This window comes from Achroia grisella, unplaced genomic scaffold (genome assembly GCF_030625045.1).
Source record: "Achroia grisella isolate CSIRO2021 unplaced genomic scaffold, CSIRO_AGI_Agris_v1 utg534, whole genome shotgun sequence".
In the NCBI taxonomy this organism is placed as follows: Eukaryota; Metazoa; Arthropoda; class Insecta; order Lepidoptera; family Pyralidae; genus Achroia; species Achroia grisella.
Window position 1 is genome coordinate 1,718,010 of NW_026712920.1, and position 16,615 is coordinate 1,734,624.

Genomic DNA, 16,615 nt, shown 5'->3' on the forward strand with positions numbered 1-16,615 from the left:
TAGAGGGAGCACATTGACCTGACCCACCACGCCGTAAGTTTTACCTTTATAGCGAGCATCACTGTTTCAAGTTACTCCTCTACGTCAAATAAATAATAATAATCTCAGGACAATTCACACAGCGCCATCTAGACCCAAGTTAAGCTAGCTAAAGCTTGTGTTATGGGTACTAGACAACTGATATAAATACATGGATACAATTTTTTTTTGTAAATAAATACATATTACTTGACGACCTCGGTGGTCTAGCGGTCAAGCACACCGCTTTACGACCGATGGTCGCGGGTTCGATTTTTCGCACGGCACAAACATTTGTATCCATGAGTATGATTGTTTGTATACATAGAAAACACCCAGACCGATACAAACAATCATACTCTTGAATACTACGGTTTGTACTGTGTGAGGAATCGAACCCACGACCATCGAATAGTAAAGTGGTGTGCTAAACCACTGGAGGCTGTCAAATATTATGTAACGATATATTTTCCTTGTACATGAAACAGTATCAATGTACCAACAATTATAATTTGACACCCCTATTGCGGCTCAATAGGGTTGCACGTATCTATATATCTTATATATTTCACTTGGAGCTTTGACACACAACTATCATATGTTGTACAAAAGGAATACGATAACGATGCAGCTGGTCTTAAAAATACATCTTCACGGCTGTACCTCCAGATGGGGTAGTCAGTACCATTCCTGACTGTCACCATAGTGGTGAACGTACATATTACATATTATATATTCGCACGGTTGCATTACAAATATTGAAATTTCTCGGAAAAATTGACTTTATTTTATACTATGTAAAGATATATTTATATATATTTGTTCAGCAGTGTATATGACATATATACATATATACGTTTATAGACATGGAGTATATATTTGTATATCGGATAAATTTGGTTTGATACTGGAGTTTCTGTCACCGGAGAATCTGTTAAAAAATTAAATATACGTACATTTTTGGTTTTAGCCAAATCAAATCAAAAATAATTTATTCCTAAGAATATTTTAGCCACTTATATTTACGTAATTTTTGTTATATTGTTTTCCGTACCGTCCAGATTTGAATTCAAGGCTTTTGAGTCCTTGGAATGCAAGACGTGGCAGCAAACAACTAAGTAATACTCTGTTACCGAACTTTTATATTGCCCACCTAATACAATATTCGAGTAACGCAAATAATGTATGAAGTAAATATTCACACACAGTCTTTATTTTAAAATATATTAAAATTTAGTTCTTTTTTTTTTCATTTTTGATTTAATGGAGTGTTGACGTGGACTAAAAAATGTGTATAATAATGTTATGATTTAAAGGTAGTAAAAGATACATAAATAAATACCACTTACTAAAACAACGTATCACTAACTTTCATTTATATCTAGTATTAATATTTCATTAATATATATATCAAAGTCAAAATCTAAATAATTTTTTATACAACATTTCTGGCAAGAAGTTTTCGAAAAATAATTTTTTTATGACTATAAATATACGGGTTAAAATCACCACCTTAAAGATAAAAGAAAATTATAACCTCCCTGCAAATAGATATTTTTATGTATAAATAAATGCTATTACTCCGTTATTCCGTTAATTAATTCATAAATGTGCAGACGAATAAATAAATAAGCTCAGTAAATTATTTTTCTGAGAATTTTTTATTATGAATAATCCTTGTCAGAATATATTAAAAAAAAAGTATTTCTTTAATTGGAATGCCAAACAAATGATGGTAAACAGTAACCGTCGCCTATATAAAGTCTGTAATCCTGCTCATGGAGATTCGTCATCTAGATGCTATTTCAATTCTATAAAAAATCTTGATTTATTTATAGCTGCATGTAAACATTCATTTGACATTAAAGCTATTTAACTTTTTTATTGTCTATTCCCATAATAATGAAACGTCAAAGTTCCCGCCAAATTTCGCTCACATACAGATAAGTAGATTAGATATGCGATCCCTAACGTGTTCTAATCACGAGAACCCAAACTGGATACGTGACTAGGTAGAATGTAGGAGATTAGACATCCATATTTGTTGCTTGTTTATTGTAGTAGCTACCAAGGAAACATAATATCAAGTGACTAATATATATTTGCTTCATATATCATAGTAGGAAATCTGAATATGTCAAACAGATATGTATACTAAGTAATATCCTAGAAAACATATAAATAAGAATTTATCTACGCTAATATTATATCATATTTCCTAATTAATATTACCATATATACATGAAAAGCAATTCGACCGCATATAAATGAACCACATAGCCATTTTTAGTCCCCTCCGATTGATCCCCCGTCCAATTGAAACGGGGATCGAAATTACAACGGCCTGAGCCGAGGTTCGAACCCCTAGCGGTGCCCTCAGACTAAAGTCGTATCCGTCAGGCGAGAGTTGGCCTTCAGCCGCTCCATAAATGCTTCCTCTGGTTTGGTGTGCCTACCGCACTCACCCCCTATCATCCGGTAAAGTTGTCAAGGCCAGCTGCGGCCAACAGCATTAGAGTAGTCAAAAAAAACATATTTACTTTATAAATTTATAACTTTTTAGCATTTATTGCCGTATATTTGTTTCCAATGATATCTACAGGGAGCTCTTACACATATTTTTTTGTTAACTACAAGTGAGTTCATTAAGTTCTTTTACGTACTTATATGTAACTAAACAGTTTATAACTAAACTGTTTAGTTACATATAAGTAGTTGTTTTGCGTGTAACTTTGCAATAACGATTTTTACGACCCACCGTTTAAATATCATAAACAAAATTAGTTCAACATACTGGTTAACACTCCCACAGGCGCCGTAAACGTAAAGCCAACGCGATATAAAGCTATTGACATTTACGAATTCCTGCCCGATGAACATTTGTTTTACCTACTTACATAAAAATGAACTTACATCATCAAGATAATTTATTATCCTCACTATATTGGGTACGGCTGTTATAACCTACATATGCTCCTTGTGTATAATAATAGTAATAAATAATACTGGACATTTAACACAGCACCATCTAGACCCGAGTTAAACTACCTAAAGCTTGTGTTATGGGTGCTGGACAATGAATATAAATACTTAGGTATTTTTTTATAAATATATACATAATATACATAGAAAACAACCAGACCGACACAAACAATCATACTCATGAATACTACTCAGCGCTGCAGTGATACGCTTCAGCACAAGCTGAGTGGAGGCCCTTTCAGCTCATAGCTCACTCCATATTATCACGCTGAATAAATGATTATTATTATTATACAAATGTTTATACCATGTGAGGAATCGAACCCTCGACCATCGGAAGTAAAGCGGTGTGTTAAACCGCTAGACCAACGAGGCTGTCAAGTATATGTAATTAGCGTCAGCATCATTTCGGCCCGAAAGACGTCCACTGCTGAACAAAGGGCAAAAGATCCCCCAAAGATCTCGACGACCACCTGCGCTGCTCGTATCCAACGCCTTCCAGCGATCTTGACCAAATCGTCGGTCCACCTTGCTGGAGGCCTTCCCATGCTGCGTCTTCCTTGCGTGTCCGCGGTCGCCACTCAAGAACTTTACTGCCCCAACAAAAAAGTACATGTAATGTTTGCCCAAAAGTTCTTTCAAACATTGGGATTACTATATGAATATATTTATTTTATGCTGGGTGAGATAGCAAGGCCCTACGCCTCACATCCGTAGCTAAAACCTCCTGCAAGATCTAATTTGCCCTTCAATTTATACGGAATTGAATTTCTTTACGCGTCAAAAGTCTTATGAGATCCTAATTTCACGCAAATAGGTTTCTGTTTTTTTCGTATTTTTTTGTATTTTTCATCCGCATTTTACGACTAGTTGATCGAAGTGGATTTGTTTTTTTTCTTGTAGAAATATCAGTACACGATGCATCGTTTTTGCAATAACTACATATGTTTTATTATAAATGTGTTTACACAATATTCTTTTTTGTTTTTTCTTTTAATGCTTATATTAATTTTGCCAATTTCAAAAAGAGCCTTAAAATTAGTACTTTCATGTTTACAATATTAAGTCGGTACGTCCCAATTTTGTAGATAGTGTTTCCTGCCGATTTTTTTTACGAGATGATGTACAGTTTCAGGAATATGAATATCTATAATTTTTATATGAAACAAAATATTTATTAGAATAGCAATATTGTTCCTTTTTATAATAATAAATCTATTTATTGCCAAAAATAACATTACACAATTTTAGCTTCTGTTTTGCTTATATTAAAATTCCCAACAATTTTCTTGTATTAATACATTAATGTTTATAATATTAAGTATGTATGTATGTCTCAACTATATGTTGGATTTTTTTGTTCCCGAGATTTTTTGCTCTTAACACATTACGATAATAGATAAAGAAGCACTATAATTTCAGTGAGCAAAACATATAAATTACCAAGTTTCGGAAGGACAAAGTTACATGCCTGTAGCATCAGCAACAGGGAAGAAAGATTTATAGGCGTCGGAGACAAACAGTCGCTAAATTATCAGCAAGAGATTTATTGACCATCCACACACACAGGTGTGGATCTGATTTGACCGGAAATGAACCTATACTGCTACTCAAACGTTTGGGATATAGAAAATATTTTTTTAAATTTCGATCATAAACGGTCACGTTATGTTTACATATAATATAACAAAAAATAAAATCCTGATGCAATCAATAAACTGTATGTCTGTTTGTGTGTTAAATAAGATCTTTCATAGACATCTATTAATATCAAACATCGACTATATTTTACGTCCAGACGTTAAGTAAACATGTGCGGAAAAGAAATAAACATATTTTCATTTTAGTATAATAATAATGACAACAATCCACACAGTGCTATCATAGAATAATAATAGTCCCAAGCTAAACAGAGCTTGTGTTATGGGTACTAGAGGACTTATATGCTTATATATATAGAAAGGCCAATACAAAAAAAATATACTAATGAATACAAATGTTTCTACGGCGCGTGTAATCGAACCCGCGACCATCAGAAGTAAGATGGCGTGCTAAATCGCTAGACCACCGAGGCCATTAAATATCAAAATATTTTATTTATTATATTATCAAATATGCTACTTTTACGTAAATCTAGCTGTATCGACCAAACGACGCCTCTGATAACATTTAGATAAACATTATATGAAATTGTAATACAATGTATTAATAAGATTCTATTAAGATCGCCAAAAGGATGCTGAATGAAACTGTGCACCAATGAAATCTATCAATTCTTTATAGATGGTGCCTACATATTGTTTTCTTACGGCGCGGTGGCTCTCTCCCACGCAGAACTCGTTATTTCCGGTTCCCGTGGGATTTTCCAAAAATCTCTACATGTAAGAAATATTTATTGGAAATTCCCCAATGTTTTCGCGTATACCAAATACGGAATTAATGATTGACAGCTAAAAACGTTCAGAGTTCACGATTGATAGCTTTTTCTTCTTAAATTATAATAAAATACGGCGGCCTACGACGACGGCCTCAGTCTAGCGGTTTAGTACTCCGCTCTGCTTCCAATAGTCGCGAGTTCGAATCTCTACACGGTACAAATATTTGTAGTCATTGTTTTGATCTAGGTGTTTTCAATGTGTACAACCACATTGTTGAATACCTTCCAGCAATTGTATTTTTGAACCGATATTGAAACCTTCAAGAAAAGAGGTTATTCCTTCTTAAAAGGCCGGCAACGCACAGACAGACACAGAGAGTATTTACATAGTGAGAGAAGGTAGGAGGCGTACTAGATACTACATTTATTATACTTATAGATAAACATACTTTTTATAAGCATATAATAATATCCTTATCCTTATTTCCTTAAAATATTATAAATGAGAAAGTAACTCTGTCTGCCTCACTTTCACGCCAAAACTACTGTACCGATTTACATGAAATTTGGTACGGAGATAGACCCTGCGAAAGGACATAGGCTACTTTTTAATGTGAAAAAATGGTTGTAAGGGATTGAAAGCGGAGATGTATGGAAGTATCGTCATTTGTAAAACTAGAAGCTTGAAACTTATTGTTTAGGCTGTTGATTAAATATAAATATATATGACATTCAAAAGTTTGTAAGAATGTTTCCCTTAAGGGGGTAAAATAAAATAGGTGATGAAAATTTGTATGAAAAAACGTAATGTTTGAAGGCAGAACGATGAAACTGTTTTCATTTGGATTTTTAGATTAGATTATTGAATATTTTTTCTTTATTTGGCTCAAATCACTAACACTCTGACGAAGTCGCGGGCACAGCTAGTAATAAATAAACTTACATACATATACTACATAATAAGAGTATATAGTATTTGTACTATGTACTATATGTATATATATATGTATGTATATACCTAAAATAAATGTAATTTTATCCGGTGCATAAAAGTTTATAATTGATAAATTCCATTGTGTCTGCGACAATATAAAACTGCATGAAGGTTATCTCACTGGATTTTAATTTAAAATTCACCAGACTATTCTGTTCAATTTTAAATTAAAATTCAATACTGTTGTAAAAAATATCCTCCGTCGGTGAGTTAAAAATATATCAAAAAGGTCTTCTATATCGGTCGTCGATACAGTTTCTGAATAAAAAAAACGTGTTCGCAAAGTCTGCGGTTGGTATCTTGGTATCTCCAGTACTGAGGCAGTTAATAACCAAATTAATACATATATTTCTATCTACGGCATTATATGTTTATGTACTTATACGTACATTATATCCAGGGATATAAAAACAGTATCCTTTCCCTTACTTAGTGATGGTAAAATTGTCATTATCAGCTATAAAAATATATAACTTATCTTGACTTAGGAAGTATTAAACAAGAATATTAAGTTATATATTCTTGATATGAAGATCTTAGTATAACTTGCATCAGCAGAAGTACATGAATATCAGTGTAATCACTATTTAACGGGCTCAGTGGTCTAGCTGTTTAGCACACCACTTTTCTTCCGATGATTAGATACGGGTTTGATACCTCTCACGGTACAAGCATTTCTATTCATGAGTATGATTGTTGGGTTGGATCTGAGTGTTTTCTATGTATATTATTAATGTCATTAGAAAAATTGTCTAGTACCCATAACACATGCTTTTCTTAGCTTGAGACTAAATGCCGCTACATGAATTGTACATGGTTATTCTTATTATTTTATTTAAATAATTATAACTATACTTCTGTGCATTATATATAGATCTATATGGTGTAGAGTATAGATGATTAATAATCTCTTCTTCAGATATAGAGATACACCAACCAACATGTACATTGGTCGGTATTTTTTATTATATTGGTCGGTGTATCTCATAGGCTATCAGTTAATTAAACATTCCAAACTGAATAAAAAGCACTACAACCAGATCGTATATTAATTAATTAACGAGACTCATAAACTCTGAGATCTTGAAGCGAACTTAAGTGGTCGTTTTCGCTTTTGATCCGCCCAAGAGTTTCAGGTAGATAGAAATTACTTCTTGCAGGGACTTATTAATTTCTCAGGCACAACCCAACCCAACAACCGTAAATAACAATGTTATTACATCCCCCAAAGTTGTAAACACCCACGTAATACCCTAACGTTACCTGTAAACTGTATTCTCTTTTAGTGCTCAACATTAGGGCTTTTGCAGAGCGAAATTATTAACAAAACTAACGAAATAAGTAGTGCAGGATTAAACTCGGTGCTGGCCTTCAAATAGATTATGTTTTTAACATCTACACAGTGGAGTTTGTGTAATAATGTATGTTTAGATTAACTTGTATATTAAACTAGCATAATATATTTTAACTTAACAGTTTTGTATATTTGTACACATCATGTAAAGGAGATATTTATTTACCATGATAATATTGTTAACTAGCTGATCCGCGAACTTCGTCTGCATCACCATTACTTGTTATTTATCAGTATGTTACACACAATTTACATATCTTTTAAAACTATAGCCTCTATGTTATTCTGATTTATAGCTATACTGGAAAGTTTCATCAAAATCCGTCTGTACTTATTTGCGTGAAACAGGAACAAACCAACACTCGTACAACCATACTCACAAACTTTCGCGTTTATAATTTGTAAGGTGATCTGCCGATATCAACGGTGTTACAAACGTGTTGGTCAACAATAGACTGTTCATACCTAGGCTGCCTTTTAAGACGTGTCGATTGCCAACCTCCCGCGATTATTAAAAAAAAGCATATGGCATTATCATCTTTTTGTATTTAGAATACGAAAACAAAAGAATGCTTTCAGATTGTTCGAATAGTTTTATTGTATCGTCTATTCAAAGGTGACAAGTCAGTTGTACAAAAGGGAATCTCTAAGGAAAACGTATATCTCACTTTCTTAATAATATTACTGTACACTTCTATGTTACATAAATATATGTAACAAGTATTTTTTTCAATGAAATGACAAATAAACTGTCTGCCTACCGGATAGTGAACGGTAATCATCATCATTAAACATGAACTACGAGCATCAATTTATCACATGACACTCATGCGTTGCCATTCCAGAGAAAGATGTTATCCTGTAATGTTATAATTATTTGCTATTATTACATTGTATAAAACAAAGTCGCTGTCGCTGTCGCTGTCTGTCCGTCCCTATATATGCTTAAATCTTTAAAACTATGCAACGGATTTTGAAGCGGTTTTTTTTAATAGATAGAGTGATTCAAGAGGAAGGTTTATATATATAATACATGTTCACCCGGGCGAAGCCGGGGTGAGTAGATAGTATTATATAAATAAAATTAATATTACATATAAGATATCGTAAGTCAATTTCAAGTCTTTACAATTTAACTTTGTCGTAACTATATTATATGAGTTAGCCAGTATGAGAATGGACAAGTTTTCTAATATAATGAGATGAAACTTTAACGATAGTTTCTACCTTTCACTATTTAATAGTATTGCTTTGTTTCTGTCATTAAATTCTAAAATGCTTTAAAAATTGAAGAAACTAATAATTGAAATCTATTTATAATTACTATACTCTAGTATGTGGTGGACACGATTTGATTTTGCGTTTTCTTTGTCACTAGTATTCTTTATTTCTCTAGGTGTCGCCATCTTGGAAAAAGAAGTATTAAATAACGGTATTGTTACTTCATGATTATAGGAATGGCGTACAGATATTATTGTGCCATAACAATGCACATTACATCAAAGTGTATTTTATTTAACTGTTTGTGATCTTTAATAGAACACGCTTAAGTACCAACATTTTTAGATTTTCTTCGTCTAATCTTTTAAAATACAGAGGGAGAAAATTCTTACACATTTGCAGACAGTCCTGTGGACATTTTACTGGTTTTTTTTAAAGTGAAATACGCTACATACTTGACGAGTGCTGCACTGCGCTCCCATTCAATTTCTCTGCGAAAATAAATTTCCGCGTCGAAATATTGTGCCGCAAATTGTAAGCCGGCAAGCATTTGCAGGAAACGGTTTATTGAATGTGGAATTTGCGTTCATTTATCTACTGTATGGTGCTATCAAAGATAGCCACCGTCGATGTCGCTTTTGTGCTTTATTCATTGCGCTTTGATCCTATGTGTTAGCTTAGCGCCCGTATCGATTGGGCGCATATTTGTACGATCATATAACACTGTCCTATGTTGGGCGCCACTAGTCGTAATGGCGCCCAACATGGAACAGGTACTATATTATTATAATCCAACTTTTGCGGCCATAATCTCACTAATTAGTCGTCCAAATAGCCATAATGCATTTCGCAAATTTAATTTTGAACCTACAAATATTTTATCAGAAATTATTAACAACTTTTGAATTGTATTTGAGGATTAACGTCGGTATGTGGGAGTGTGCCGGGTGGAGTTCGATTGGCCGCCATTTAACATGTATTGCAGGAAATTGGCGCGAATACGCCGCCACCATTCCGAGCCTATGGCTGGCAGGCGTTTGTGCTGTAATTACTCTCTGTACATTCGCCGGTTCAATCGACGTAGACTTATATTAAGCTATACAAACGTATACAAAATGGAACGTGCTATTGAATTTCTGAGTATTTTGTTACGAACTGTTTGAATATTAGGGGAATACGGCGTTATTATTATTATAAGGGCTTTAGTCGTTTAATATAGGTTGCGATAAAATATACTTCGTGCCTCTGAAAATACACTTCGTTATAATGTTTGTGTTTAAACTCCTAAATTCGCCACTTCTTGTAAAGTATATATATAATACTGCTAACACTACTTGTATAGAAAATTTCACGATTGATTGATGATTAAAACTAATTTTCACATTTAATGGGTAATAAATATTTTTATGACCAATTGCCAATGTCTAAATCAGTATACAATACTACATTTCTTATTATTTTCATTCAACTAGTAGTCGTTATCTGAATATTGTATATTTCATACACTGAAATCTATCTTGCTGTTACAATAGGTATCAAATATGTTTATTCAAAGTATTCACTTACCAAATACCATCAACGAGATTATTTTCAGGAGAGCCTTCCATTTGCTCTCATCAAATATTCGACATTTTTCATCGAAACCAACAAACGTAACTATTTTAGAATGGTACTAACGTATACAATTCATGTACATTAAGTTCTTACAAACATAGCTGTTATTATTGGAAATTAATGTTCTATTGCGGTTGAAATACATTCGAATTCTTTATTTATGAAGTATAGGTAACAAAGATCTTAGGCTGAACAACATGTTTCACTGTCTTTTGCAATTGCGCGTACAAATATGTGATCTAATGAGATTGTTGTTACAATATCAAATAATTATTGTTCGTCGTCCAAAAATTCATCTAAACTATAATAGATATTTTCTAATAAATATTCAATAAAAGCCAATTTTATTTTAATTGTCTTATGTCATCTTTAGACTCTTAGTTATTTTATTGTTAGGTACTTTGTTGTTAATATTTTTTTTAGTAGTCGAAAAAATTACATAATAATCCAATATATGTAGTTAGGAAATACAATCTACAATACAAAATCTACTAAAATTGACTGTATCAATATTACATACTTAGACCACCACATTACCACTTTTTTAATGAGATGAAGAATGAAACCTGTTACTGCTCGATTTCTACAAACAGATCACGATTTAGTTAGTTTTGAGATATAACAGGGTTACGACTACGTATTCTTTTCGAAATTTTTACCCAACCGTACCCTAAAAATGGTAACCACCACTGAATAAGGCGTCAAGGCGTTAAGTATTTGAGATTTAGATGTTTCAGAACTGTTTTCACCTTCGTCCTTGATATACCTATTATGTATTCTTTATTTTATTACCATGAGTAATAAAATAAAGAATATATACCTTACTTTTTTCTTCCTCAATTTCTGCCGTCTTGCAACTTTTAGCTTTATTTCATTCGAAAGGTAAGATGAGGTAGTGAAATTACAGGACAATACATTTATAATTGTCTGAAATGATAACGCGTGTATGTATTTCAAGATATATATTAAGTTGTTCAGGTAAATAAACGATGGATAACGTTAACGAAATTACAGTTACATAAAATAATATAATGAATGTTGAATAATAAATATTTGTGCAATTCTTAAATGGAAGCACAGAGTAGAAATCCCTATGCAATTGTAACGCTGCTTCTCTGCAAAAATCGGATTGTACTAATCTTCGACGCAGCGCATGAAAAAATAAACGAATGGTCTCGCTCTGAGGATTAGCGTCGTCTCTACCACGTGGCTATACTTATCTGTCTAGAAATTCTAGGGTTGCATTTAAACTGAACGTAAATGTGAATTGAGGTATCGTTTTTTTTAAAACCTCATGCGAATATAGAGTTGTTATAAACAAGACCGTGGCATCCTCTATGATGTATTCATTTCGTGATGGAGATTATTCTTAGTTTAAATTTATGAAGATCTATTCAGACGTTTTAAATTCATCTGGTTTTTTGTTATGTTTTACGCTTTTAAGCTTTCGGAGATTTTTTTGCCATTAATATTAATTAATTTGTTTAATGGCTGATAATGGATATACTTACCTGCGCTCACGGTATACTCTGACAAGACTCTAGTGGATCATGAGAATGAAGCCAGGGCAATTAGCCCATCGAGACCAATTTACCAGGTTCTTTTCAGAGGATCATGACACACGGTCAATTATTAATAATTTGTTTACTCCTCACGAAATATCCCTGAAATATGTATCATTAAAAACGTATAATGAATATAGTGCTATACCTCTTAAAACCAGTCATTTTGATGACGCTCTGGCCTGTAATCATTTTGCAGCCGATAATCTATCGTTACAAAGGAAATTAAATTTCGTTAATGTGACAAGCCATTATGGAAGCGACCCCTAAAACCTTCTATTGAAGGTCGATTCCGCAGAACAGTCGCTCGCATAGTTTGCGACGGCTTCGCCTTTTGTGAACGTATTAAAGGGGTGGTTTAATTTCGGGTCAACATAATTGTTGGTGGCTTTAAATACCGAATAGTTGGTTCAAATGTTTGGAACAAGTTGGTAGCTACGAAAGTCAATATGTTGATAGGTTAAAGTAATTTTGTAATGTAATGTTATTGTATTACATACGTGTGCTTTATGTATCACTGACATATTTATTTACACGTCCACTCTCGCCCGTGTCTAGTAGCGAAGTGGTCTTACAGATTTTTTTCCGCCTATTTTTTATTATTCTTTTATTGAGGGCTTTGGATTATTGCCAGGTGCTAAGACCTGTAGCACTAGGACCTGCATAGATCTATTACCAAATCCCTAGGCTTAGACCCGTCAGGGACAAAAATTGAAAAATATTGTTTGTTACTCTTTCACGCAAGAGCTACTGAACGGATTTTGATGAAACTCACAGTAATATAGGTTATACACATCAGATACATTATACATCAGAATAACACATAGGTTATAATTTAAAAAGATTGTACGTAAATTGAGTGAAATATAATGATAAATGTCAAGTAAGTGTGACGATGAAATTGCGGGTCAGCTAGTACATGATACTTTTCTCCGTTTACAGATGAGGTGGACGTCATTGGATACACGTCGAACCAGAGCGACAGCGAGTCGCTGGTGTCTGGTCACAGCGGCGACAGCGGCGTGGGCGTGGTGCGAGCGCGACGAGGCCGGGCCGCCTCCCCATCGTCTTCGCCCGTGGCCGCTCCGCTCCACTACACCAGCGCGCGCCCGCGCCGGTCGGCACGCTCCACGAGGGTTTAGGTATGTAGCTATTCCTCAATACATAGGATGTACCATGTCAGGTTAACCTAGACACGCTTTCCCCTCTATAAATTCTTGATGAATTTGTCACGATGGGCTGTAAAGGCCAGCTGCGGCCAACAGCATTAGAATAGTTCGAAAAAAAAAACTACTAGTGTCTGCGACTTCATGCTCGAGTCTATTTGGCTTGTCACTTATTGATGGTAAATGAAAGGACATAAAATATACCTACATATAATTAACTTTTTCCCCATTTTCAAACGGGTATGGAATATTACTACCCATATTTAACAACATATTCTTCTCTCAGACTGAAGTCGTATCCATGGTCAGGCGGGAGTTGAAAATGCTCTGTAACCATCTGCACTCGCTTTTAAATTAAGTTGGAACTTAATTTAAAAGAAATGCGGCCAACAGCCCAGAATAGTTCCCATCGCATCACATGCTCGAGTGTATTCCGCTTGTCACTTATTTTTCGATAAATAAATAAATTTTCATTGACTTTTTCTCATTTGTTACTCCTAGTATTAATATCTTCAAGTTCCTGAATATTTGTGTCTATAAGTTTAGTCAATTTACTTAATACTGGCTAACATGTCGCTGTTACTGATTTGCAGGTGGGCAGTAGCGGCGCGGGACGCGAGGGGCGCGGAGCGGGCGCGGGGTGCGCCGACGCTCATCGGCGTTGTAACTTCGTAACGTAAAAACGTAGAACATTTTGTTGATACATGTACTAAGGCGAATGTTGTTTCTGTGACTGATCGGAACGGTGACTGGCACATGTGACAGAGTGACAGAGTGACTCGGCGTCGACGAGACCTGCGCCCGCGCCGCACACACCCACACAACACACAAACACTTGTAAACACACCTCTGCGAACCATCACTGAGTACAAAATTGCCAAAAATTTAGAGTCAATTTATTTTTCACATTTCAGAATTGTATTTTATCTTTTTTTATTTAAATTCGTGAGCTTGGCTCACTGCTCTGTCGCAATATTATAGCTAACGTGAATCAATGTCATATACCACGCGTTTAGTTCCCGCATTATGCTCACATGTTTGTGTTTAGAACACTTTTAAAATGTGTGCGATATATAAATATATTATTCAATAATATATTATTTTACAATGTTAACTTTACATCCCATGTTTTACTGTATTGACGTATAGATATAAATGTATTACGTTCAGGGGTCGATTTTCACAGACATTTTTAATACTAATTACGAGACCCCATTAGTACTTCGATATCAGTTACATTATAGATATCATGTTATTTTTGTATTTACTGAATTCTCTAGTGACACATTCGAACACAAATTGTGCGAACATTGGGAAAAGGTTTTGTAAAAACTCTCTACGTACTTATTGTTATTGATTTTCACAATAAAAAAACCAAGTTGCTGTAATGGCAAATGTTGTATAGATGTATCTATTTTCTATTTTGTATATAATTATTTTCTTGTATAAATTATTAATTAATCAATTAAGCATCAGATCTGTGCAAGTATCACTGGGCTCACGACCACAGAGACCCGCCAAAAGTTAATAATTATATTATTTATATTTACATCTGTATCCGAGAAATATAGAAGTATCATTTGAGTTAGTTTACACTCTATTCCAAATTTAAATCATAAACGTCAAATGTTTTGTTCTATTTGAGTCAATTCTTTATTTAAATTAGTGTGTTAATTTTGAATTCATATTTGGAATAGAATGTAATAAACAATTTTTAATGTCTAAAACCGGCCGCTAGTATTTCATTCTGATGGATTTCTAAAATCAAGTCTGTCAATATTATTTTTATAAATTTACTCCAAAATGTAGTAATACTATCGTGTAGTTTAAATCAATAAAATCTGCAATATATTGTTAGTATCGATTACGTGTTACTTGTCCTCAAAAGTATTACTACATTTTGTTGTGTTACTAACGGATTATCGATAGATTAGGGAGGAGTATATTCTATCGATGATCGCGGATTATATGGCATCACGGTCTTTGTACAGTGTGCTAGGGTCTGTCTCATGAAAAACTGAGATTAAGTCTCGCCCAAAATTTAAGTTCTTATTTAAATTGTTGAACTATCTACATAGAAATAATTAGTAAGTTAAAGTAAATATGTCTCACTAAGAAGTCATTTGAAAGGAAATTATTGATTGTCTTTATCGATAATATCAGGAAATAAAATCAATATCGAGGTAAATTTGTACATAATGTGGATACCTCTGTTTTACTTATATCAGCTTCTAAGCACCTTATTTTGTAAGCTGTGTTTCGGTTGAAGGATGAGATAAGGCAGTGAAATTACAGGATAAGAGACATGTTATCTTAGTCGTACGGAATGGCTACGCTTATGCGTAATAGTGCTGTTCATATATGACTGACAGTTACCACTTACCAACAGATGGGCTGTAATAATTATTTCTATGTAGATAGCTGGAAATTAAAGACATGAACACATGTAAAGTAAATTGGCCGCCATTGCGAGGTGTAACTAGTAGTGCCCAACCGAGGGTGCACAAATAGTGACAAATCTTTTAATGTTACATTACGGCTATGAGTCCTAGGTGTTATGTCACATCTAGTTTTTTATTTTAATGTCCGTATACATGTCCATCACTGTCATACATATGTACATACCATTATACATATAAATTATATGAATATTATAAACTGAAAAAATAATAAAAAATCTATTATTTTTATATTGAATTCCTTTAGGTATTATACATAATATATTATTTTATTCGCAAATATTTTATGCATTATTAGATGGTAATAAAAAAATTATCAAATTTAGGTTAGTGAATTCTTTATTTATACGTATTTTAAATGAAATCTATTCCAATTGTTTTAGTAGGAAAATATTAGGACAACTATGTCTGAATATGAACGAATAAAAAAATATTTTAAAGACGTGACTATTAAATTTAATGAAAAGTTTGTTATTGATTTAATTGTAACATAATACAATGAGGTATTTTTTCAAGATGTATCTACGTCTCGTTTACATTAAATAATGAATTATTTTAACAAACAACCGACTTTAATTTTAACAATTTAATATGGGACCATCCTCAAAATGAACTTTTTTAATATGATAAAAATCATTAAAATCAGTTCGTCACAGTGAAGTTATTGTAGTTTGAGAAATTAGAGACAAATAACAAGACATTAACAATAATAACATTGAAGTTTATGTAGGTACCTAATTATTAATAATATATTTATGTTAGAAGGGATGTGGCCAATGCAGTGAATACATTTAAACTTACACCTGTCTCCTAATAATAATAATAAGTGAGGAGAATCAGACAAACTATGAAAAGCAAACAGCCCACC

The 16,615-nt window shown here is 33.4% G+C and overlaps 1 protein-coding gene across 2 annotated transcripts in view; it reads left to right on the forward strand.

Moving 5' to 3' along the window:
• LOC131847450 (max dimerization protein 4-like) overlaps window positions 1-14,037 on the forward strand; it is a 356,124-nt gene extending 342,087 nt beyond the window's left edge. For both annotated transcript variants that reach the window (XM_059197037.1, XM_059197038.1), the window contains exons 6-7: window positions 13,065-13,264; window positions 13,882-14,037. In XM_059197037.1, coding sequence (XP_059053020.1) covers window positions 13,065-13,264 — 200 coding nt within the window. In that variant the 3' untranslated portion in view covers window positions 13,882-14,037. The remainder of the gene's footprint in view (window positions 1-13,064; window positions 13,265-13,881) is intronic.
• The last annotated feature ends 2,578 nt before the right edge of the window (window positions 14,038-16,615 follow it).